Source organism: Mobula birostris, chromosome 17, assembly GCF_030028105.1.
Source record: "Mobula birostris isolate sMobBir1 chromosome 17, sMobBir1.hap1, whole genome shotgun sequence".
Taxonomy (NCBI): domain Eukaryota; kingdom Metazoa; phylum Chordata; class Chondrichthyes; order Myliobatiformes; family Myliobatidae; genus Mobula; species Mobula birostris.
This window is the reverse complement of record NC_092386.1, coordinates 66,336,317-66,361,485: the sequence shown is the minus strand read 5'-3', so window position 1 is coordinate 66,361,485 and position 25,169 is coordinate 66,336,317. Positions and strand designations below refer to the sequence as shown.

The 25,169-nt window shown below is 44.0% G+C and overlaps 2 protein-coding genes across 6 annotated transcripts in view; both read right to left on the bottom strand.

Annotated features, from left to right (window-relative positions):
• LOC140211733 (glyoxylate reductase/hydroxypyruvate reductase-like) overlaps positions 1–14,325 on the bottom strand; it is a 30,621-nt gene extending 16,296 nt beyond the window's left edge. The window contains exons 1-3 of one of the 2 annotated variants that reach the window (XM_072281850.1): positions 14,148–14,325; positions 9,750–9,851; positions 7,380–7,510 (exon numbers count right to left, since the gene is read on the bottom strand). In XM_072281850.1, coding sequence (XP_072137951.1) covers positions 7,380–7,510; positions 9,750–9,851; positions 14,148–14,293 — 379 coding nt within the window. In that variant the 5' untranslated portion in view covers positions 14,294–14,325. The remainder of the gene's footprint in view (positions 1–7,379; positions 7,511–9,749; positions 9,852–14,147) is intronic. The other variant, XM_072281851.1, reaches the window with a different exon arrangement.
• Positions 14,326–19,508: 5,183 nt separating this feature from the next.
• LOC140211734 (glyoxylate reductase/hydroxypyruvate reductase-like) overlaps positions 19,509–25,169 on the bottom strand; it is a 38,334-nt gene continuing 32,673 nt past the window's right edge. For all 4 annotated transcript variants that reach the window (XM_072281855.1, XM_072281853.1, XM_072281856.1 and 1 more), the window contains 2 exons: positions 19,940–20,070; positions 19,509–19,777 (listed from right to left, as the gene is read on the bottom strand). In XM_072281855.1, coding sequence (XP_072137956.1) covers positions 19,656–19,777; positions 19,940–20,070 — 253 coding nt within the window. In that variant the 3' untranslated portion in view covers positions 19,509–19,655. The remainder of the gene's footprint in view (positions 19,778–19,939; positions 20,071–25,169) is intronic.

Genomic DNA, 25,169 nt, shown 5'->3' with positions numbered 1-25,169 from the left:
TCGCCAGCAGCCCATTCCACATACTCACCTCTCTGCATAAAAAACTTACCCCTGACCAATAACTTCCAAGCACTTTAAAACTGTGCCCTCTTGTGCTAGCCATTTCAGCCCTGGGAAAAAGCCTCTGACTATCCACACGATCAATGCCTCTCATCACCTTATACACCTCTATCAGGTCACCTCTCATTCTCTGTCACTCCAAAGAGAAAAGGCTGAGTTCACTCAACCTATTCTCATAAGGCATGCTCCCCAATTCAGGCAATATCCTTGTAAATCTCCTCTGCATCCTTTCTATGATTTCCACATCCTTCCTGTAGTGAGGCGACCAGAACTGAGCACAGTACTCCAAGTGGGGTCTGACCAGGGGCCTATATAGCCGTAACATTACCTCTCGGCTCTTAAACTCAATCCCATGATTGATGAAGGCCAATGCACCATATGCCTTCTTAACCACAGAGTCAACCTGCGCAGCAGCTTTGAGTGTCCTATGGATTCGGACCCCAAGATCCCTCTGATCCTCCACACTGCCAAGAGTCTTACCATTAATACTATATCCTGTCATCATATTTGACTTACCAAAATGAACAACCTGACACTTATCTGAGTTGAACTCCATCTGCCACTTCTCAGCCCAGTTTTGCATCCTATCAATATCCCGCTGTAACCTCTGACAGCTCTCCACACTGTCCACAACACCCTCAACCTTTGTGTCATCAGCAAACTTACTAACCCATCCCTCCACTTCTTCATCCAGGTAATTTATAAAAATCATGAAGAGTAAAGGTCCCAGAACAGATCCCTGAGACACTCCACTGGTGATTGACCTCCATGCAGAATATGACCCGTCTACAACCACTCTTTGCCTTCTGTGTGCAAGCCAGTTCTGGATCCACAAAGCAATGTGTCCTCTTGGATCACATGCCTCCTTACTTTCTCAATAAGCCTTGCATGGGGTACCTTATCAAATGCCTTGCTGAAATTCATATACACTACATCTACTGCTCTACCTTCATCAATGTGTTTAGTTACATCCTCAAAAAATTCAATCAGGCTCGAAAGGTACAACCTGCCCTTGACAAAGCCACGCTGACTATTCCTAATTGTATTGTCCCTCTCCAAATGTTCATAAATCCTGCCCCTCAGGATCTTCTCCAACAGCTTACTAACCACTGAAGTAAGACTCACTGGTCTATAATTTCCTGGGCTATCTTTACTCCCTTTCTTGAATAAAGGAACAACATTCGCAACCCTCCAATCCTCCGGAACCTCTCCCGTCCCCATTGATGATGCAAAGATCATCGCCAGAGGCTCAACAATCTTCCCCCCACCCCCCCCCTGCCCCCGCAGTAGCCTGAGGTGTATCTCATCCGGTCCCAGTGACTTATCGAATTTAATACTCCAGCACATCCTCTTTCTTAATATCTACATGCTCAAGCTTTTCAGGCTACTGTAAGTCATCCCTACAATCGCCAAGATCCTTTTCCACAGAGAATACTGAAGCAAAGTATTCAAGTACCTCTGCTATCTCCTTCGGTTCCATACACACTTTTCCATTGTCACACTTGATAGGTCCTATTCTCTCACGTCTTATCCTCTTGCTCCTCACATATTTGTAGAATGCCTTGGGGTTTTCCTTAATCCTGTCCGCCAAGGCCTTCTCATGGCCCCTTCTGGCTCTCCTAATTTCTTTCTTAAGCTCCTTCCTGCCAGCCTTATAATTTTCTAGATCTCCATCATTACCTAGTTTTTTGTACCTTACATAAGCTCTTCTTTTCTTCTTGACGAGATTTACAACAGCCTTTGTACACCATGTTCCTGTTCCCTACCATCCTTTCCCTGTGTCATTGGAACGTACCGATGCAGAACACCACTCAAATATCCCCTGAACATTTGCCACATTTATTCCGTACATTTCCCTGAGAACATCTGTTCCCAAATTATGCTTCCAAGTTCCTGCCTGATAGCCTCATATTTCCCCTTACTCCAATTGAACGCTTTCCTAACTTGTCTGTTCCTATCCCTCTCCAATGTTATGGTAAAGGAGATAGAATTGTGATCACTGTCTCCAAAATGCTCTCACACAGAGAGATGTACCTCCTCCCCAGTTTAAAGTTTTCTGACAGAGGCTAGCAGGTTTTTTATCCAGGATCTCTCTGTATTTAGCAGCATTCGTCTTCCCATCAGTCCTGAGCAGATTTCCAGCTTCTGCTGCTAAAAAGCATCCCCATAGGGTGATGCTACTTCCACCATACTTTATAGTAGGGACAAAGTTACTTGACTGATTGTATTAGATTTACACCACATGTACTGCTTAGTGTTGAGGCCAAGAAGTTCCACTTTATCCCTCCATCCACAAGACCTTCTTCCATATCTCTACAGTATCCTCTAAGTGATGCATTGCAAAGTCTTTACAGAAAAGGGTATGTTTTTTTTTTTAGCCAGGGCTTCTTCCTTGCCACTTTTCCATAAATACCCTTTTTGTGCAAGGTCTTACAGATTGTGAAGCTATGAACGTTATCGCCAGTTGCAGCCACTGATTTCTGCAGCTCACGCAGAGTGACTGTTGGCGTCACCCTTACAAGTGCCTTTTTCTCTGGCGACTAAGTTTCCAGGGGCTGCCTGACCGAGGCAGTGTGGCTGTAGTTACACACTTTTTCACAATCGACTGCACTGAGCTCCATGATATGTTCTGTGTCTTTGAGATGGTCTTGTACCGTTTCCCCAGACCTGTGTTGCTCTGTTATCATTTCCCTGACTATCTTGAACACATTTTTGTCTTCATTTTGGTCTGTTGGACCTTACAGAGAGGGGATATTTATTCAGGTGATCCTTCAATTTTCTACATGAACAAATTGGATGACTTGGTACAGTAATATACAGTATTTCACCTGAGGAAAGTTAGCATAGTAATTACAAAGGGGTTGAACAATTTTGATCTTCAATTTTTAGTAAGTTGTTGACAGTTTCTGGAATCTTTCTTTTGATTTGACATGATGCACAAGCTTTTGTGGATTAGCTCAAAAATCCTACTTCAATATATCTTAAATTTCAAAAATGAGACAGTAAAATATGAAAATAGTTGTGGGGGCTGAATACTTCTTTAAGACACAAAGTACATGAACTGCAAATGTCATTACACCATGTGATGTGTGCGCACCTCACTAAAATTAGAAGGAAACTAAGCACACACCTCGCAACTCCATGTTTTCTATCAATTAGTTTTATGTTTTGGAGTTACAACAGTAAGTACTGGGTGATAACAATAATAAACTTAAAGAAGCAGAAATTACTATATCAGAAAGATAAACATGTTTGATTCCACAAGAGATAACAGGAATATGAATGAGTTGAGCGGTATTTTAAAGCAAAAGGAGTGCTGAGTGCCATTGATGCAAGAGCATTCAGCTTAGAACTGCTCCATCCAAACCAGCTGAAATGAGCTTTGCTGATATCATGAAACTAATGAGGAACACTTAGAGCCAAAACCATTGTTGATGGCAGAATGTTTTAGGTTTCGTAAGTGGAACCAAAAGGAAGGGGAGTCCATTTCAACTTATGTTGCTGAATTGAAGAGACTGTCAGACCAGTGAGGGTTTAATGATACACTGAAAGATCACTTAGTTTGTGGAATCTCACAAATAAAGCAGTCAACAATTGCTCCTAACTGAAGCACAATTCACATTTAAAAGAGCCAGCTGAAATTGCTGTATCAATGGAAACCACAGCCAGAGACACAATTGAATTGCAGTCAGGAAAGAAAGTGAGCAAGAACAAAATTGCAGTGTTGAAACAGAAACCGGCCTGGCCAGATAAATAGTTACTGTTGTAGCAGGAGCTCACATACACCAGATCAATGCAGGTTTAAGGGTGAACTTGCAGGAAATGTTACAACATAGCACACATACAAAGAGTGTGTTAGGCAGACAAAAATAAATGGAGAGCACAAGAAAGAGAAAAAGCAAAAAAGTTAAGTTGTAGTTTCAAAAAGAGCACTAATCTGCACGCTGTTGATGAAAATCTGATTATGATGAGAGTGACACAGGACTGAGTAGCCTTGAGATTTACAATGTGGAAAATAACAATATGGCTTATATCAGACGTGAACAGCAAATTAAATAAAATGGAATTGGACTCTGGCTCAGTTCCACAAAATGAGTTTGAATGGCATTACTGAAGCAGATATCCAACTAAGAACTTATACTGGAGAAAAGATAACTTCTGTGGGAATGAAATTCATAACTGTGAAATATAGCAGCCAACAAGTCACAACAGGAGGGGCAGCATTATGGTGGTGTGATTAGCTGAGACAACTACAACTTGGTTGGAAATCCATCCACCATTTGCATAACACATCCCTTGTAGTAGATAAAATGGAAGCGAATAAAGAAAGGTACCAGATGATGCCACAACAGTGTTCAAGGAAGACATTGGAAAACTCAAACATATCAAAGGTAATACAGCATACTGCCAAATGAAAATGCCACTCCCAAGTTTTACAAAACCGTCTGGTTACTGATACTATCCATGATAAAGTAGCCAGTGAGCTAGATCTGAAGGGGAAATCTTTCCAAGGTTAACTGAAGTTCATGGACAACACCAGTGGTCCCAGTAGCCAAGAAGAATGAGTATCAGGATCTGTGGCGATTTTACGATCACCATCAACCCAGTACTCAAAGTGGATCAATACCCTTTGCCCAGGATAGAGGATATCTTTGCAAACCTTTCTGGAGCAAGTGGACTTGGCTGAGACCTACCTACAGATGGAGATGGAAGAAGAGTTTCTCACAAAGGGCTTTATTGTTAGAATAGGCTTATTTTTGTAGTAGGCATCTGTATCCGTACTCTAGCAGAAAGCTATGGACCAGGTACTACAAGGCTGCCCAGGCATTCAGTGTTACCTGGATGACATTATTGTTACCAGCAAGGATGACAAGGAACATCCCTAAAATCTCAAGATGGTGTTACAAAGATTAGAAGATTATGAGCTCAGAGCACGATGCAACAAGTGTGAATTCTTTAAACCAAGCATTACTTATTGTGGTCACACGATTGATGCACAAGTTTACACAAGTGTGCTGAGAAAATTTAAGCAGGGGTGGATCCCCAAGGCCAAAGGACATCTCACAGTTGCAGTACTTTTTAGAATTTGTCAATTACCATAACAGGTTCCTGCGAAACCTGGCTACTGTGCTCCACCCCTTGAATTCATTACCACAGATAGGGAAGAAATAGCAGTGGACAAAGCAGTATGAGGTGGCTTTCCAAAAGATAAAGGAAATGGTGACGTCAGACACTGTACCCACACATTATGATCCACATCGTCAGTGAATCTTGCCTGTAACGCCTCTCCTTATGGTATAGGTGTAGTCATGTCACATGGTATGAGTGACCTTCCACAGCCTTTGTATCACGTTCCCTTACTGCCACAGAGAAAATTTATGCACAGAAGCCTCGAATCTGGTCTGGGGTATAAAATGTTTCAACCAGTACTTGTACTGATCATCAACCACTCGTGTCCATTTTCAATCCACAGAAGCAGCACGAATGCAGAGACGAACCCTGTTTCTCGGAAGAGAAAGCTACAAGATAGAATTTGAGAGGACAGCTGATCATGGAAATATGGAAGGGCTGTTCAGTTATCATTGGAAAAGGAAACAACAAAAAAAATTACAAATTACAAAGGAGGACACTCCTCCAGACATATTCTCCCTAATGCAAATCAATTTAGCTGTTACAGCAGAGATGACCCAAGGGAAATCAGAAAAGACCCCACACTGTCTCAGGTCTACATGGCCACACAAAATGGCCGGAGTGTGCAGTGGAAATCCCAGCTCCCCCATTTGTACCAGCGCTGTGATGAACTTGCCCTTGACAGGGGTTGCCTTACATGGGGACTGAGAGTTGTTGTACCATCCCAGCTGAGAGCGAAAGTGTTGGAGAGGCTACATGCCGGTTATCCAGGTGAGGTTAAAATGAGTGTGTTGGCTCGAAGCTCTGTCTGGTGCCTGGGATGTGTCAGCAGATTGGGCAGCTCGCTAGGCACTGTTCAGGATGCCAATACGTCCAGAAAATGCCAAGAACAGTGCCTCTCCATCCCCGAGAATGCCTTGCATTGCCCTGGCAAAGGATTCATGTGGGTTTTGCCAGACCATTCATAGGCACAAATTTCTTGGTAGTAGTAGATGCAGTTACAAAGTGGCCAGAAGTGTTCCCAATAGCCTCCACTGCAGCCTCACTCACTGTTGATGTGTTGAGAAGCCTCTTCTCAAGGACTGGTGTTTCAGAACAGTTAGTCAGTGACAATGGACCAGTTTGTTATGGAACAGTTTCAGTCATTTCTGAAAATGAATGGAATAAGACATATTACATCTGCACTGTACCACCCAGCTACAAATGGCTTGTTGGAAAGGTTTGTCCAGCGTCTAAACAACACACTGCATGCAACGTCAGCAGAACACACGACACTGACACTGAACCAGAAGCTCACCAATTTCCTCCTTGCATTTTGCAATGCAGCACACTCCACAACCAACTACTTAATAGCTACACCGTTCCTGGGTTGTCCCTTGTACTCATGCTTGGATCTCCTCAAACCCAATTCCAGAAGGACTATGCAGGACCAACACCTGAGACAAATTGAGGGTTCCTCAAACAAGGAGGTTCAATGTTTCACTCCTGGACAAGCAGTTCTGGTGAGGGGTGATCAAAAGTGGATACTAGGAAAGATTAAAGATCTTACATCTTACATCTGTTGTCATCTGGAGACAACACATTGATCAGCGGAGGAGAGCAGAGTCACTTGTTAGAGAAGAAAGGTGTCTAGAACTGTCAGAACCACTTCCTGAAGTCCCAGAGTCAAGTCCTACAATCACCATGGAGGAGGCTCAGAACCTGAGATTATTTCACAGCCACAAGCCTCACCTGTCAAGCAGAGTGACCCTAAAACCCCATCAGGAAGGACCTCATCACGCAGGAGTAATGAAATCCTCCACAGCAATTAAATCTTTAGGCCTGAATGGGACAATTTAAAATTTACTATATATTTGAAATGAGATGCATTCTATATTAAGTTGGTTTTATAGCTAAGCAGGGAAGTGTTGTGCATTTAATATTTCAGAAATATTGTAAATATATTGTTTGATTAAGCATTATTTGTTGTTTACATAATTCATTTAGGGTAATATGTAAATGGCAACACGTCATTACGCCACCTTGTTGTATTTGCGCGTCTCACTGAAAATAATCTGAAATTAACCGTACACACCCCAATTTCCATGTTTTTCTTTCCATTAGTCTTACGGTTTGGAGTTACAAAACATAACATTACTCTCCTGTGCAAACCCCAAGTTCCACTCTGCGACACAACTGCAGTGGTATACCTGCTGCTTGCAAAATATCGCTGTCGATCTTGTCCGTCAACATACAGTAGAGGCCGTGAGCACCCACAACTCCCTTCAGCAGCTTGTCCCTGGGAACAGGCTCGTCTGAGTCCCATTGCTGAATGTTGCAGCTGAAACACAGCAGAGGTAGACAGTCAAAAGGCCACATCCCTTTCTTAAGGGAACACTCAAAATGCTGTTCCCAAAAACTGCACATTGAATCTCATATTAACTGGCAGATGAGATCTTAGTCTAACACTATAACACTGTTTTTGCCAGTGGAGAATTCTATTTACGCCCAGCATCAGAGGCGATGATGTCACATAACGTACATAAAGTAACATCATATCTCTTCAGGACACCTCAATTGCTGCTTAAAAGACCACAGGAGATAAGGGATTGGTCTATCAAACTGAATCATACAGCCTACATCTGCCTTTTCTCGTGATGCAAAGGGCTGAACAATTGATCCCTCATTCCTGACAGGCTTCTGCCGACACAGGACAGGGATGGAGCTGCAGGACTAACTCAGCATGATGAATTTTGACAGCTCAGCTTGTGAGGGATTTTTAAACATCTTTGGTAAACCAAGTCTTAAATTAATAATATAAAAGTTAACAAAAATGTTTAATGATCAATTTCATTAAAACACATTAAACAATTAACAAAAAGATAACTTAAATAAAGGAGTTAATTTTGTCAACGGGAACAGCGGCTCAGTTCTGAGGAAGGAATCACTATACCTCTGCCAGCAATCCCTGACAGACAGCTGGAGGTAGAAAGTGTATCCGGACCCTTTCCTGAGCCGGTCAGTGAGCACAGCGACACCCGGCCTTTAGCCAGTCTCCTCTGCTGCACTGAGTCACCCACACACCACGTCCAAGGTGTCCTGAGCTGCAAGGGGCTGACAGTCGATCATTAGCTGGCATAGTCTGACTCAGCACCTACCCCTGACTGGTGTGCTAGTGAAACACAACTCATGTGCCAGCTCTTGGTGGTGGTGTCCCAATATCTCATTGTGTTGTCTTGATTATTAGAAAAAAGTTTACATTATCTAATTTAGCAATCTCCTAAAGAGCTGTTTCAATGAGTCAAGCAAATATTTCACAAAAAAGTAAAACTACCCCAACGAGATTAAGGTAGATGATTCTCCAATTTATTTTGGATACAGAGGATTATTAGGACATGGAATGCCAACCCATAAAACAGAAATTTGATAAATGTTTGAAGAAGGACGTCGCCAGAGCAGAGGAACAAGAGAGACACTGACAGCTCCTTCAGAGGACTGGCACTGCCTAGTCAGGCTAAATGATCAACCAAATTGCTTAAATAAGTGGAACAGCTAAGCTTTAATGTAAACACTTTTACAAAGTTTTCAGTTTATTCATCAAACCAGTGATTTAAGAATGAAAAACATTATTTTATTATAACCTTAAATAAGAGCAGAAAATGCTGCATATACCTAGCAAGTTGGGGTGCATCTGTAGAAAGGAGAACAGAATCAATGGCCACCCTTTCGTGGATCTGAAACTTGGCTGCTTTCCTCCCACATTCCAAGGACATGTGGAATTGGTGGTGAACTGATCACACTAAATTGCTCCCAGCATGTAGGTGAACAGGGTAGCATTTTGGGGGAGTTGATGGGAAGGTAGACAAAATCTAAAGGGATTCATATCCACCTCCAATGGGATCCCAACACCAACCACATCTTCCCTCCCCCTCACTTTCTGCTTTCCGCAGTGGTTACTCCCTACATGACTCCCTTGTCCATTCGTCCCTCCGTCCCTCCCCACTGATCTCCCTCCTGGCACTTATGCTTGAAAGCGGAACAACTACTATACCTCCTCCCTCCCTCCCTCACAGGGCCCCAAACAATCCTTCCAAGTGAGACAACACGTCATCTGTGAGTCTATTGTGGTCATATACTATGTCCGGTGCTCCTGGTGTGGCCTCCTGTATATCATAGAAACATAGAAAATAGATGCAGGAGTAGGCCATTCGGCCCTTTGAGCCTGCACTGCCATTCAGTATGATCATGGCTGATCATATTGGTGAGACCCGACATAGATCGGGAGACCGTTTCGCCGGGAATCTACGCTCCATCCACCAGAACAAGCGGGATCTCCCAGTGGCCACCCATTTCAATTCTACTTCCAATTCCCATTCTGACATGTCAGTCCACAGCATAATGAGGACACACTCAGGTTGGAGGAACAATACCTTATATTCTGTCTGGGTAGCCCCCAACCTGATGGCATGAACATCGGTTTCTCAAAATTCTGGTAATGTCCCCCATCCCTCCCTTCACCCCCCCTCTTTTCCCTCTCACACACCTTATCTCTTTGCCCGTCTATCACCACTTGACTGTACCTTTCTCCCCAGACATGCTGCCTGGCCTGCTGAGTTCCTCCAGCATTTTGTGTGTGCTGCTCAGATTTCCAGCATCTGCAGAATCTCTCTTGTTTGAGATTGCTGTAAGGTTATTGTAACTGTGATGTAAGTGTGAGGTGGTTCATTCTGGTAGGTCAAATATGATGACAGAATATAGTCAAGTCAAATTTATTCATAAAGCACATTTAAAAACAACCCATGTTGACCAAAGTGCTGTACAAACCATAACAGGCAGCTAAAATCACAAATTCTAGAAACACAGATATAAACAACAAGGCACACCGCTTATAGGCACAAAATAAACAACACATGAGCCTAGGCACAAGCCAAAAATCAGCGACTTCAGGAAGATTCAAATGCTAGTGAATAAAGGTAAGTTTTTAGCCTGGACTTAAAAGAGTCAATGGAGGGGGTAGATCTGATAGGGAGGGGAATGCTCACAGTCTAGGGGCTACAACTGCAAATGTGTGGTCACCCCTGAGCTTAAGTTTAGATCGCGGGACAGCCAGGAGCCCCAAGTCAGCCAACCTGAGGGACCTGGAAGTAGAATAAGGGGTTAGAAGGTCTGCGATATAGGAGAGGGCTTTATAAACCAACAGAAGAACCTTAAAATCAATTCTAAACCATGCTGGCAGCCAATGGAGGGTGGCCAGGATAGGAGTAATATAGTCCCTTTTCTGGGCACCTGTCAGGAGCCTGGCTGCGGCGTTCTGGGCCAGTTGCAGGCAGGACAGGGACGACTGACTAATCCCAGTATACAGGGAGTTGGAGTAGTCCAAGCGGGAGGATATAAGGGTGTGGATGACTTTCTCGAGATCTTTGAAAGACAGAAACAACTTGATTTTGGCAACAGTACGAAGCTGGAAAAAACTGGCAATAACTTGCTTGTCAGATTTAAAGGTGGAATCAAATATCACAGCAAGGTTTTTGACATGGGACTTGACACGGGTATTAATGGTAAGACTCTTGGCGTGTGGAAGATCAGAGGGGTCTTGGGGTCTGAATCCATAGGACACTCAAGGTTGCTGCCCAGGTTGACTCTGTGGTTAAGAAAACGTACTGTGTATTGGCCTTCATCAATCGTGGGATTGAGTTTAGGAGCTGAGAAGTAATGTTGCAGCTATATAGGACCCTGGTCAGACCCCACTTGGAGTACTATGCTCAGTTCTGGTCGCCTCACTACAGGAAGGATGTGGAAGCCATAGAAAGAGTGCAGAGGAGATTTACAAGGATGTTGCCTGGATTGGGGAGCATGCCTTATGAGGATAGGTTGAGTGAACTCAGCCTTTTTCCTTGGAGTGACGAAGGATGAGAGGTGACTTGATAGAAGTGTACAAGATAATGAGAGGCATTGATCGTGTGGATAGTCAGAGGCTTTTTCCCAGGGCTGAAATGGCTAACATGAGAGGGCACAATTTTAAGGTGCTTGGAAGTAGGTACAGAGGAGATATCAGGAGTAAGTGTTTTACTCAATCTGCTCAGATGCTTCCTGACCTCCCATGCATATTCAGGATTTTTTTAAGTTACAGATTTACAATATTCTTTTTTCATTTTCCAATTTACTGAAAGTCTTAAACTAACATTTTGAAACATGATGGAATGAAGATCAAGAAACAAGAAAAAGATTGATAAAAATGATGACCGTGCTTCAGGTTTTGCAGGGCAAAGTGCACCGGAGAGAGCAAATGGCAGGAATGTTTGCACATCACTGTGGTCAATCAAAGAGAGTCTGAACGGAGAAAATCTCAATTCACTCCGTTTTTATTCCAAGATGCTACTTAAAATGTAAATTGGATTAAGACTGGAAATTGACAAGTCAGGAAATGGGAATGCTGTAAATCTGAAAGAGAAACCAAATGTTGATTGTAACCACAGAAATAATTTTCATTGAAAGGGAACATTAAAATTCTTATCCAATGCAAACAAATACACAACCATCAACAAGGTCACATCTGTCTCTTAATAGCCGTGTACTATTTCCAAAAGGAGTTAGACTGCAGTTCGTTGTTCATATGAGAGCCTCACTCTCTATGTATATACAGCAGTGCAGGAAAAGGCCACTCAAGAAAGGCATGTCTGCGGCAATCTGAACTAACCCCATCTGCCTGCACACGATGTGTGCTCCTCCATACTCTGCCTGTCCATGTGTCTGTCTAGATGCCTCTTAAACACTGTGATTGCCTCTGCATCTTCCCAGGCAGATCGTTCCTCCCTGCCACTGTGTTTAAAAAGAACTTGCCTCTTCAAACATTGCCCCTCTCACCTTAACGCTATGCTCCCTAGTATTTGACACTGTCTATCCCAAGAAATAAACTCTGTCTGCCCTATGTTTGCCTCTTCTATCTACTATTTTAGACCTTTCTGTCAGGTTGGCCCTTGGCCTTTAACACTCCAGTAAAACAGATGAATTTGTTCACCCATTCCTTACAGCACACACTCTCTAATCCAGGCAACATCCTGGTGATTCTCTCCAAACCCTGCACCTCCTGCCTATAAATTGGCAACTAGAACAACACTCCAAATGTGGCCTAACTGCTGAGCTTCTCAACTACTGAAGGCCCTGACCAGTGGAGACAAACAGGCTGTGCATGTTCCTTACCACTTCTGGGAGCGATGGAATTGCACCTCATGATCCCTCAGCTTTATATGACCTCCCAAACTGCTACACCTCCCACTTACTTGTTGTAATTCCCCTTCCGCCTTGTGGAGCATCAGACGGCAACCCTGCCATTTCATTAATTTGGTCTGTTTCTTACAAGACCAAGTTATGCACAACCCAGCACGGATAGAAAGCTGGATTCACCCGCTCACCTCGAAGTCTGGGGCTGATGCCACTACACCACCAGCTGGCTATACACCTCCCACTCACCTGGATTGAATTCAATCTGTCCTTGCTCATCAATCTATATCCTGCTATACTAGACCATAACATATAGGAGCATTACTACTGCCCTGCCATTTCATTATGGCTGGTCCATTTCCCTCTCAGCCCCAATGTCCTGTCTCTCCACGCCCCGCAATCAGTAACCCTTCATGCTCTGACTGATCACAAACCTCTGCCTTGAAAATACCCAGTGATTTGGCCTCCACAGCTGCCTGTGGCAACGAATTCCACAGATTCGCCACTTTTCAGCTAAAGAAATTCCTCATCTCCATTCTAAATGGACGGACCTCTATTCTCAGGCTGTTCCCTCTGGTCTTACACTTCCGCAGCACAGGAAGCATCCTCTCCACATCCACTCTATCAAGGCCTTTCAACAAACGATAAGTTTCAGTAAGCTCTGCCCCCACCCCATTCATTCTTCTTAATTTTAGTGAGTGCAATCCAGAGCTCTTCAAGCCTTCCAATCCCAGAATCATTTTCATGAACACTCTCCACTGTCAACACATCCTTTCTAAGATAAGGGGCCCAAAACTGCCCACAAAACTCCAAATGCGGTCTGACCGATTATAATAACTTATAATAACTCAGCATAACATCAGTGCTTTTGTATTCTCGTCCACCCGAAATGAATGCTAAAATTGCATTTGCCTTCCTCACCATCGACTCAACCTGCAAGTTAACCTTGAGGGAATCTGACACAAAGACCACATACAATATCCCTTTTGAATTTTCTCTCCATTTAGAAAACAGTGTACGCTTTGACAAACTTGTTTAGAAGACACTCTAAATGCCACAGACGACTTTCATTTGTTAACCCTGTACAGAGCCGCTCCCACAACAGTGCAGCATGCACCCATTCCACAGAGAGAACGTGTTATTCTCCAGCAGGACCCACTGGTCAATGGGGTGAGAGGGGTGAGGGAGGGTCAGAGGGGGTGAGAGGGGGGTGAGGAGGGAGTGAGAGGGGGTGAGAGGGGGTGGGTGAGGGGGGGTGGGAGAGGGGGTGAGAGGGTGAGAGGGAGGTGAGAGGGGGGTGAGGGAGGGAGTGAGAGGGTGAGAGAGTGAGAGAGGGGGTGAGAGAGAGGGTGAGAGGGGTGAGGGAGGGGGTGAGAGGGTGAGGGAGGGAGTGAGAGGGTGAGGGAGGGAGTGAGAGGGTGAGAGGGTGAGGGAGGGAGTGAGAGGGTGAGAGAGTGAGGGAGGGGGTGAGAGGGGGAGAGAGGGGGTGAGGGGGGTTGAGGGGGGGTGAGGGGGGTAAGAGGGGGGGTGAGAGAGGGGGTGAGGGGGGGGTGAGAGGGGGGAGAGAGGGGTCTCACTGAAGCCGCCACACTCTGCGTCCGGAGAACGCCCGCACTCGGCTCGGACAAGGTCTCCTCACGCCAAGACGGAGCTTTATTCTCTTGCCGAGGTCATCCCCACTCCCGCGCATGCATTCCGCTTTAAACTTTATTTTTCCTCAGAACCACGGCGGACTTCTGCCATCACTAAGAACTCACATTCCGGACTCGGTCAATATCTTCAATCCGGCCTCCGGGATTCGACGGGTCACAAACACCTTCATTAGCTTCGGCGTCGTCATCGTCTTCCGCCGTCCGCCGCCACCTTTGGACAGCAGCTGCCCCCTGGCGGCGAACGCAGGCATGGCAACCGGCCCGGCTCGAGGCCACCCCCTGGCGGGAGCAGCCTCACTGCAATAAGCTCGGCTCAAAGCCGCCCCCTGGCGGGGAATGGCAGTGTGACGAGACCGCGCCATGCCCGCTGCTGCCATCTATTGACAGAGGAAAGCTCAGCAGGCAGCGCCTGTCGCAAGAGAAACAGCTATCTAAAGGTTTCAGATTAAGACACTTCATCAGAACGCTTCCAACGCCCGCAATTTATTTTTCCTAATTTTCATTTACTGGTGAAAGAGGGAGTTCCATATCACAAATGGAAAGGAAAATCTGCAATGGAATAATGAAAGACACAGAGTTTGCTGAATTAATTATGATGCTCGTGGACTTCAGTTAATGCCTACAGAAGTGGAAAAGGTTCATGGAGATCCGGTACAAATCCATAGTCATTAATTTCTATATCATTACTTCTGAAAGAGCCCAGTAAAGATTGCAGAGGAGAGCTCTTCGTCACAGATTGTCCTGCAGGTTTGGTCTGCTCCATCTGTGGAAGAGACCACATCTCCCATGATTGACCTCATCAGCCAGACAACAGGAGGAGAAACAAGTCACCCTCAATCCTGAGGCACAAGAGATTCTGCAGATACGTGAAATACAGAGCAACACACATAGAATACTGGAGGAAATCAGCAGCTCAGAAAATGCTGGAGATTCTTAGTGAGAAACAGAGTTAACATTTCAGCATCAACCTGTTACTGTAATTTAACGACAGGACAGAGAGAATTAAAACTTCAGCAAGATAAACCAGGATGATATAAAGACAAAGTTTATGCAGAAATTAGTTTTGATTTGGAATTCACTGTATAGATGAAAAAGTGGCTTCAAAAGGCAATTGGACAGGCACATTTGGAGTGGAAAAGTTGAGGCAGAGGAGTTTCGATACCGATACAACTCGCCTGGGTGTGAGGTTGGATCACTCCGGGTGCTGAGCCGATTTAGGGATATCGACAGCAGCTTCAGTTGGGTGGCGAAATCTGGGTGGTGTGGTCTAGGCCTGGAGCGTTTCACTGTCACACTGCCCAGGCCCTAGTGTGAGGTATGAAATGCTGTTTGGACAATTTAAATATCAGACCAGATAGATTGCAATGATGGTGTCGGGATCGGAGGTAAAAGCCGATTTCACTCGTTCTCCCGCAATGTTCACTCCTTTCTCCATGGCGCTGAGGCTATGAGGACTGCCCTGGCTGCTGTGCTCTGTGCCTGATACCAAGGCTTTGGGTCTACTCCGGGCTGCTCCAGGGTTCAGATCTATGGATTCATTTTGGTTCAGAATATTATTGCTTGCTTCTACCCTTCGTGATTTGTGATTTTTTTCCCTTTCTCTGCGCATTGAGTATTGGTCTTTATTTTATTTTTTTTATTGTGTTCTTTTGGGTTTCTTGCTTTTCATTGCCTGTAAGCAAACAAATCTCAAGGTTGTATGGTTTATACATTCCTTGATAATAAATGTTCTTTGAAACATGAGAGAATATAATTTACAGAGCTACTGGGAAAGTACAAAACTTCCCAGAAACGTTAAGCATCCTAGACTCATAAGAAGAATTAAAAGGAAGCATTGAAGGAAATTAATTACGCATGATATGTGGCATTAAGACAGGAGGATAAGTCCTCGAACACCCTTTAACTCTGTCTCCCTGGTAATATAGTCTCTCCCTGTGATGAGCTTTGGGAGTCTCATCGCAGGAGCACCAACGTTGACTTGAACATTGGCAACCCTTGTTCAGAGTCATGAGGCTCCTGCTGCTGAAAGCCCGGGTCTCGGAGCAGGGAGGAGAGTAGGATCACTGCTGCCCATTGGATCACGAGTGTTGTACCATGTCTGAGGAATTTGCTTATCGAATATCCTCTTCCTGATTTGAGCTGAAACCGTGCTGACCCGTTGAACGCAGGGGTGAATTCCAGCATGGATAGCTGTCTCCACTGATAAATGGCTGCTGAGACACAAAGATTTTTTAATGAGACAGTCATTGTTTTATACTAAACAATGCTGATGAGCAGTGTCTGAGGAAGAAGCTGAGGGGGAAATCTGAATCATTGCCACTGTGAATGGGACTGGAGAATTTCCACTGGATCTGCACAGTGCTTCCTCCAAAGGTCCCACTTTCAAGGAGAGAGTAGAACAACACTCACCAGTGACTCTGACTTGGAGGGACTTTGCTGAGATTCCCATTGGACTATTCTAAACAAACACTGCAAGAGTTGTAGGTCTCCTGTCAAAACCAATCAGCCTTGAATACAACATTTGCATAGACTAATTTGTATTTAAAGCAATCTTCTATCTCACCTACGTGCAGATGGAATTTATGTGGATTGTTTTTCTGTACCTTTGCTAATATTCTTCGATGAAGATTATCGGAATTTATATCTATTGACTCTATAAATTTCTGCCATTATTCACCCCATGCTTTCATGAACCTTTGCATTTTTCATAGCACAACTTAGAGTGGACTTTAGTTTGAGCAACACACTCAGAATGCTGGAGGTCTGGCAGCATCTATGGAGGGGAACAAACAGTCGATGTTTTGAGCTGAGATCCTTCATCAGGACTGGAAAGGAAAGGAGCAGAAGCCGGAATGAGAAGGGGGGAAGTGGAAGGGAGCACAAGCTGCTGGGTGATATGTGAGACCAAGTGAGGGGTAAGTGTGTGAATGGGGGAGGGGAGAGCGAAGTGAGACACTGCGAGGAGTTAGATGGAAAAGGTAAAGGGCTGAAGAGGGAATCTGATCGGAGAGGACAGTAGACCGTGGAAGATAGGGAAGGAGGAGGGAGGTGATGGGCAGTTGAGGAGAGGGTTTCCCTTTCAAACAAGAAGGCTTGAGAGAGGAACCATAATTGAGAATGGAAAAAGAGAGAAGGGGGAAGGGCTTTGTATCTATTTTGGCATCTTTAATTTGTACCTTCTGGGTCCATGCTGCATCTACGCTGCACATATTTGAAGAGAAAATGTAATTGGAACTTTACTCAATATTGCCCATATTGGTCCTTCCAATTAATGTTAAAGTGGATTCTCTGAACTTTCTTCTTACATTTGATACACCTGCCTCACACACCAAGGGTACAAGATCAGTATATGAATTTTGAAGAGGGTTAAGCTAATCTCAGTAGAATCTATAATCTATAACTCTTTGAAGTGTCTCTCATTGTACATTTCAGCTGCTGCTCATGGTTCACAGTGTCTGACGGAAGCCATCAGCTGCCACACCAATTTTCCAATGTCAGGAAGAGCGCCTGACCCAACCCTGGAGATTATCGGGCTGTGTTGTCTTCATGAAGGTAAAGCAATCCATTCAGTCCCATTCCACCTCTTTCTCCATAGCCCTGCAAATTCTTCTATCTTAAATATCTATCCAATTCTTTCTGAAGGCTTGAATCAATTCTCTTTCCACTACCTTATAGTTATTGTATTCCTGAAAGAAAAACCGAGTCCAGGTGCAAAGAGACGGCAAGTGTAGACAATAGCCATGCTACTACTGAGCCGTGAAGCAGAGCTGACCATTGCCTGAAAATCTGTCTTTCACACAGAATTTCTGATACAACTGAGAGGCCTGCTAGGCCATTTTGGAGGGCAGATTGTTGCAGGTTTGGGTCTCGTAGTGTAAAAAGAGGCAAGCTTCTTCCATTAAATCACATTAGTGAACTGGATAATAATCTGATAGTTGTGTGGTTACTGGATTAAAATTGCACAATGTTTTCAGGTTTTCTAGATTTACACCTGGCCCAGTAACTTGAGCCAGTGCCTCATTACTACACACTACGGTGGAATATTTGGCTGTTAGCGGTAATTAGGAGCTCGGTATGGCTGTTAAGAGACACTGAGTAGGGAGCAACACACACATACACAAGTTGATGTGCTACTTGCTTAGGTCAGTGTGTTCAGTTTGTGTGCTGGGGAAGGGTACAGAGGGGTTAAGGAAGGGGTGTTGTGCAAGCAAACCAGACAACTTCTACAGAAGGCATACTTAAGAAGAGTGAATGTAAGGTGCCTTCCTAGCTATGATGACCCTGCCCCTTCCCACTTACATGGCATCTTTTCACATAGTACAGGGAATGCAATTTAAGAAATCTGGAACAATGTAGTGAGAGGTCGAGGGCTGATGTTACCAAAAGGTAACTTCCCAGCGGATTAATTAAAGTTAAATCTGTCTCCTGACTTTAAGAAAGAAGTGGGTGGAGAAATGTCAAAGGCACAGGGATTGGCCTCGGGGTAGACAAAGGGGATGTGATGATAAACACAAGAGGTTCCGTAGATGCCGGAAATCCAGAGCAGCACACACAAAATGCTGAAGGAACTCAGCAGGTCAGGCAGCATCCATGGAAACGAATAAACAGTCAACATTTTAGGCCAAGACCCTTCTTCAGGACTGGGAAGGAAGGCGGAAGCTGCCAGAATAAAACACTGAGGGGAGGGGAATGAGGTTAGCCGGAAGGTGATAGGTGAAGCCAGGTGGGTGGGAAAGGTAAAGGGCTGGAGATGAAGGGCTCTGAAAGGAGAGGAGAGTGGACTACAGGAGAAAGGGAAGGATGAGGGGACTCAAGGGGAAGTAATAGGCAGGTGAGAAGAGGTTAAAGGTCAAAGTTGGGGCTGCATGGTAGTGTAGTGGTTAGCACAACGCTTTACAGTACAGGAACATGGGTTCAATTCCCGCAGCTGCCAGTAAGGAGTTTGTACGTTCTCCCCATAATCGCGTGGGTTTCCTCCGGGTGCTCTGGTTTCCTCCCACAGTCCAAAGCTGTACCGATTGGCAGGTTAATTTGTCATTGTAAATTGTCCAGTGATTAGACAAATCGGATAATTGTTGGGTGTTCTGTTCAAAGGGCTGGAAGGCCCAACTCTACACTGTGTCTCAATAAATAAAAATGGGAATGGGGGGGGACTTTGTTTACTGGAGAAGTCGATATTCATTGCATTTGGGAAAGTTTTGCCATCTTTTCATATAGAGGACTGTCATCAAAACATCCAATGATCGCAAAAGGATTCAAACAAAAAAAAGGAAAAAAATGCAGATATTAAATGTGAGCTGCAGTTCAGGCCGAGGCACCAGTAACCTGATAATTACAAGATCACGGCATGTCGTCAGTCAGGTTCAGAATGGCTGTTTCAGGATATTTAGCCTTGCCTTTAAAATATTTGGAAAAATTATACTGCACAAAATAAGAATTTTAGTGACGAAATAAATGGGCTTGCTATGAGGACTTCCACTTTATTGAAAAAACAATTTTTGATCCAAAGTGGCTGAACAGACATTGCATTTTGATAATTGTACAGCCAATGGAGTCAGAGTGTCAGGGCTCTGGTCAGGCACGGGACACAGCAGCTACAAGGTGCCTTCCACATCACAGGATCAGCTCTTTTAGCATCGGTTCATCTTTCAGAGCAGCCAGGAGGTTATCAGCTGTCAACACAGCCATGGCAGTGCGAGTGGTGATGGTACCACTTGCAATGTGTGGTAGAATAACTGAAAGACAAAATAAACAATCCTTAGACTTTGTCCATAATTAACTCGAAGCTGTTTAGAAATTATGCAGGACCCTGGGAATATTGAACTATAACTACGTTTTTGATACTGCAGTGAAGCAGACTGAAAACAGCACCGAACATTAATGAGCCAGTAACATACCACAATTTTTCAGTGACAACAGACGATGGTCGGTGGGCAACGGCTCAGGGACGGTGACGTCTAGCCCTGCTGCGGCAATCTGGCCAGTGGCCAGAGCCTCGTAAAGGTCATCCTGATTTACCGCTGCTCCCCTGTGGAAGACAAGATGACTTAAAATTCAACGGATCTGACGTTTTCCAAAGCATTACTCGCATGATCTGAATTGGGCCATTATCTTACATTACAATTTGCAGGCTGAAAGTCAAGTTGATGCGGGGACAGTGTCAGACTTGTTTAAGGCTTTGTATTCACTGGTTTGACCTTGCTCATACCAACCTAGGGCCCAGCACTGATATTCTCACAAATATGCATTATTTTTCTTGTGTTTTGAAATACAGTTAATTTTCTTCATGATTCTATTTATATTCACAGGAGATGATATATTTCAATAACTCAATCCCTCTCTTCATTCACACCCTTCAGCATCATTGCCATTATATATTCCTATTCCTCGCTTTTCCTTCCGAAATCCTACCTCACATTGATCCATGTTAAATTGCACTTCATGCTTGTCTCCTCATTCTGCCAGCCACCCTATTTTATGTTTTTCTCACTGTTGGCCAGATCCATAAATTTGTGTTGATAGAAAATGTTCTGCCCTCATACTTACACAAATCGCCTTGCTTACATTAACTCTTGAGATACACCACTTCTAAATATCTGTCCTAGAATTGCCCGTTGGCTACATCTCTTCTTGCACAATTGATCGCAAGGGAGACCAGAGAGGCAAGTATTTCACACAGTGTGGTGAATCTATGGAATGAGCTGTCAGAGGACAGCTCAACACAGAAAATTCATTTATATGAAATTTGATATATTATCTTTTGTTTCCAATCAGCTTGTTCACAACTTGGCTTTAACAAATGACTGCCAGTTACCCGAACAGGACAAAACCACACAAGCTTTTCCTTGACATGCATTCAATGATTTTTCTCATAATCAGAATCAGGTTTATTATCACCAGCATGTGTCATGAAATTTGTTAACTTAGCAGCAGCAGTTCAATGCAATACATAATATAGAAGGAAAAATAAATAAATAAATAATGTACACTGAATTGATTAAAAAGTGAGGTAGTGTCCAAGGGTTCAATGTCCATTTAGGAATCGGAAGGCAGAGGGGAAGAAGCTGTTCCTGAATTGCTGAGTGTGTGCCTTCAGGCTTCTGTACCTCCTACCTGATGGTAACAGTGAGAAAAGGGCATGCCCTGGGTGCTGGAGGTCCTTAATAATGGACGCTGCCTTTCTGAGACATCACTCCCTAAAGATGTCCTGGGTACTTTGTAGGCTAGTGCCCAAGGTGGAACTGACTAGATTTACAACTCTCTGCAGCTTCTTTCAGTCCTGTACAGTAGCCCCTCCATACCAGACAGTGATGCAGCCTGTCAGAATGCTCTCCACGGTACAAATATAGTTTTTGAGTGTATTTGTTGACATACCAAATCTCTTCAAACTCCCAATGAAGTACAGCCGCTGTCTTGCTTTCTTTATAACTACATCGATATGTTGGGACCAGCTTAGATCCTCAGAGATCTTGACACCCAGGAACTTGAAACTGCTCACTCTCTCCACTTCTGATCCCTCTATGAGGATTGGTATGTGTTCCTTCATCTTGCCCTTCCTGAAGTCCACAATCAGCTCTTTCATCTTACTGTCATTGAGTGCCAGGTTGTTGCTGAGGCACCATTCCACTAGTTGGCATATCTCACTCCGGTACACCCTCTTGTCACCACCAATGGTTGTATCGTCAACAAATTTGTAGATGGTATTTGAGCTATGCTTAGCCACACAGTCATGTGTATATAGAGAGTAGAGCAGTGGGCTAAGCACACACCCCTGAGGTGCGCCAGTGTTGACCGTCAGCAAGGAGGAGATATTATTACCAATCCACACAGACTGTGTCCAGTTAGGAAGTCGAGGATCCAGTTGCAGAGGGAGATACAGAGACCCAGGTTCTGCAACTTCTCAATCAGGATTGTGGGAATGATAGCATTAAATGCTGAAATATAGTCGATGAACAGCATCCTGACATAGCTGTTTGTATTGGCGAGATGGCCTAAGGCCATGTGAAGAGCCACTGACATTGCATCTGCTGATGACCTACTGTGACGATAGGCAAATTGCAGTGGGTCCAGGTCCTTGCTGAGGCAGGAGTTTAATCTAGTCATGACCAACCTCTCAAAACATTTCATCACTGTCGATGTGAGTGCTACTGGGCGATAGTCATTAAGGCAGCCCACATTATTCTTCTTAGGCACTGGTATAATTGTTGCCTTTTTGAAGCAAGTGGGAACTTCTGCCCGTAGCAGTGAGAGGTTGAAAATGTCCTTGAATACTCCCACCAGTTGGTTGGCACAAGTTTTCAGAGCCTTACCAGGTACTCCATCGGGACCTTCTGCCTTGCGAGGGTTCACTCTCTTTAAAGACAGCCTAGTATCGGCCTCCGAGACACAGATCACAGGGTCATCAGGTGCAGCAGGAGTCATCACAGCTGTAGTTATATTCTCCCTTTCAAAGCGGGCATAGAAGTCATTGAGTTCACTGCCAGTTATGGTATTGAATTTCGCTTTGTAGGATGTAATGTCTTGCAGACCCTGCCAGAGTTGTCGTGCATTCAGTGTCGCCTCCAACCTCATTTGAAATTGTCTCGTGATCCTTGAAATAGCCCTTCACAAATCATACCTAGTTTTAGACTAACTAGTCTACAGCAGGATTCGTCCAATAACAATGTAAACCTAAATGCTTTTCAAGCAACTAAATTTGCTCTATACTCAACACAATAAACAGTAAACAACCAACCCTTGCACACAGTTTCTCATCTCATCCAGAAATGCACAAAGAGGTTCAAGATGCACATATAAAGTAGGCACTATATACAATGCAAACAGGTTTTTACAATACTGTATACAATCCAAATAGATTAGATCGCACACTCAGTGAAACTGTCCAATACCCTTCAGTAGCAATTTAATCACACCCAGATTCTTAATCACATCGCATGCAGCTAGTGGAAACTAATCTAGCATCACCTGGCCCAGCCTTAGAGTAAAAATGGAATGAAATCCAAGATTGAAATCAGATTCAAAAATACAAAATACTCTGCAGATGCTGGGGTCAAAGCAACACTCACAACACGCTGGAGGAACTCAGCAGGTCAGGCAGCATCCGTGGAGACGATCAGTCAACATTTTGGGCCGGAACCCTTCGTCAGGACTGAAGAGGGAAGGGGCAGAGGCCCTATAAAAACGGTGGGGGGAAGGTGAGAAGGAGAAGGCTGGTAGGTTCCAGGAGAAATCAGATTATTCACAAAGAATGATTGTTGTGGGAAGTTCACAGAGAGAGATCAAGATCATTTATAGATATAGAGTACAGGAAATGTTACATCGCAAACAAAGACAGTAAACAACCTGTAATGCCTATTGTTGTCGTGGATGGAAAAAAAAGATTCAAGGTTCAAGATTGTTTAATATCATTTCCAGCACACAAGTGTAAGAGAGAGCAAAATAATTGTAACTCCAGACCTGATCCAGCACAAATAAAAAAAAACACAATAATAAACAACACAATAAATATAAATGTGTAAGATAGTTTATGTACATAAATTGTCCATAAAGTGGCGCTCGGCACAGGAGTGTCTGACTCTGACAGGAAAGGATAAAGTAGTGGTGGTTGGGGGTGTGGAGGGTGTAGGTGTTGATCAGCCTGACTGCTTGGGGAAAGTCTGGTGGTTGCGAGAAGCCGCTGTGTCTCAGAGCACCACCACTTTGATTTTGAGGAAATGATACAACTTCGTCCTGAGGTCCCACATGTTGATGTGTAAAGTCACACACAGAGTCTACATGAAGCCAGAACCCATTTTATATACATTGAAAGAATAGACTTGGAGATGATATTTTATCAAGGTGCCTGCAGACAGAGGCACATCTCAGTACCTTTATCATTTATCAATACACTTGAAAACAGCTTTGGAGAAATAAAATTCTCCAATAAGGAAGATATTTATTCATGGTAATGCTAGATATTCATTCATAAATTAAGATAATCTTAATCTTATTGAATTTTTTGAACAGGTTACTAGGAAAGTTGATGAGGGTAAAGTGGTGGATGTTGTCTATATGGACTTCAGTAAGGCCTTTGACAAGGTTCCACATGGAAGGTTCAATCGTTGGGCATTAATATCGAAGTAGTAAAATGGATTTAGCAGTGGCTGGATGGGAGACGCCAGAGAGTAGTGGTGGATAACTATTTGTCAGATTGGAGGCCGGTGTCTAGTGGTGTGCCTCAGGGATCTGTACTGGGTCCAATGTTGTTTGTCATATATATTAATGATCTAGATGATGGGATGGTAAATTGGATTAGTAAGTATGCAGATGATACTAAGATAGGTGGAGTTGTGGATAATGAAGTAGGTTCTCAAAGCTTGCAGAGAGATTTAGGCCAGTTAGAAGAGTGGGCTGAAAGGTGGCAGACGGAGTTTAATGCTGATAAATGTGAGGTGCTACATTTTGGTAGGACTAATCAAAATAGGGCATACATGGTAAATGGTAGGGCATTGAAGAATGCAGTAGAACAGAGGGATCTAGGAATAATAGAAACATAGAAAATAGGTGCAGGAGTAGGCCATTCGGCCCTTCGAGCCTGCACCGCCATTCAGTCTGATCATGGCTGATCATCCAACTCAGAACCCTGTACCAGCCGTCCCTCCATACTCCTGATCCCTTTAGCCACAAGGGCCATATCTACCTCCCTCTTAAATATAGCCAATGAACTGGCCTCAACTGTTTCCTGTGGCAGAGAATTCCACAGATTCACCACTCTCTGTGTGAAGAAGTTTTTCCTAACCTCGGTCCTAAAAGGCTTCCCCTTTATCCTCAAACTGTGACCCCTCATTCTGGACTTCCCCAACATCGGGAACAATCTTCCTGCATCTAGCCTGTCCAATCCCTTTAGGATTTTATACGTTTCAATAAGATCCCCCTTCAATCTTCTAAATTCCAGGGAGTATAAGCCTAGTCAATCCAGTCTTTCATCATATGAAAGTCCTGCCATCCCAGGAATCAATCTGGTGAACCTTCTTTGTACTCCCTCTATGGCAAGAATGTCTTTCCTCAGATTAGGGGACCAAAGCTGCACACAATACTCCAGGTGTGGTCTCACCAAGGCCTTGTACAACTGCAGTAGTATCTCCTTGC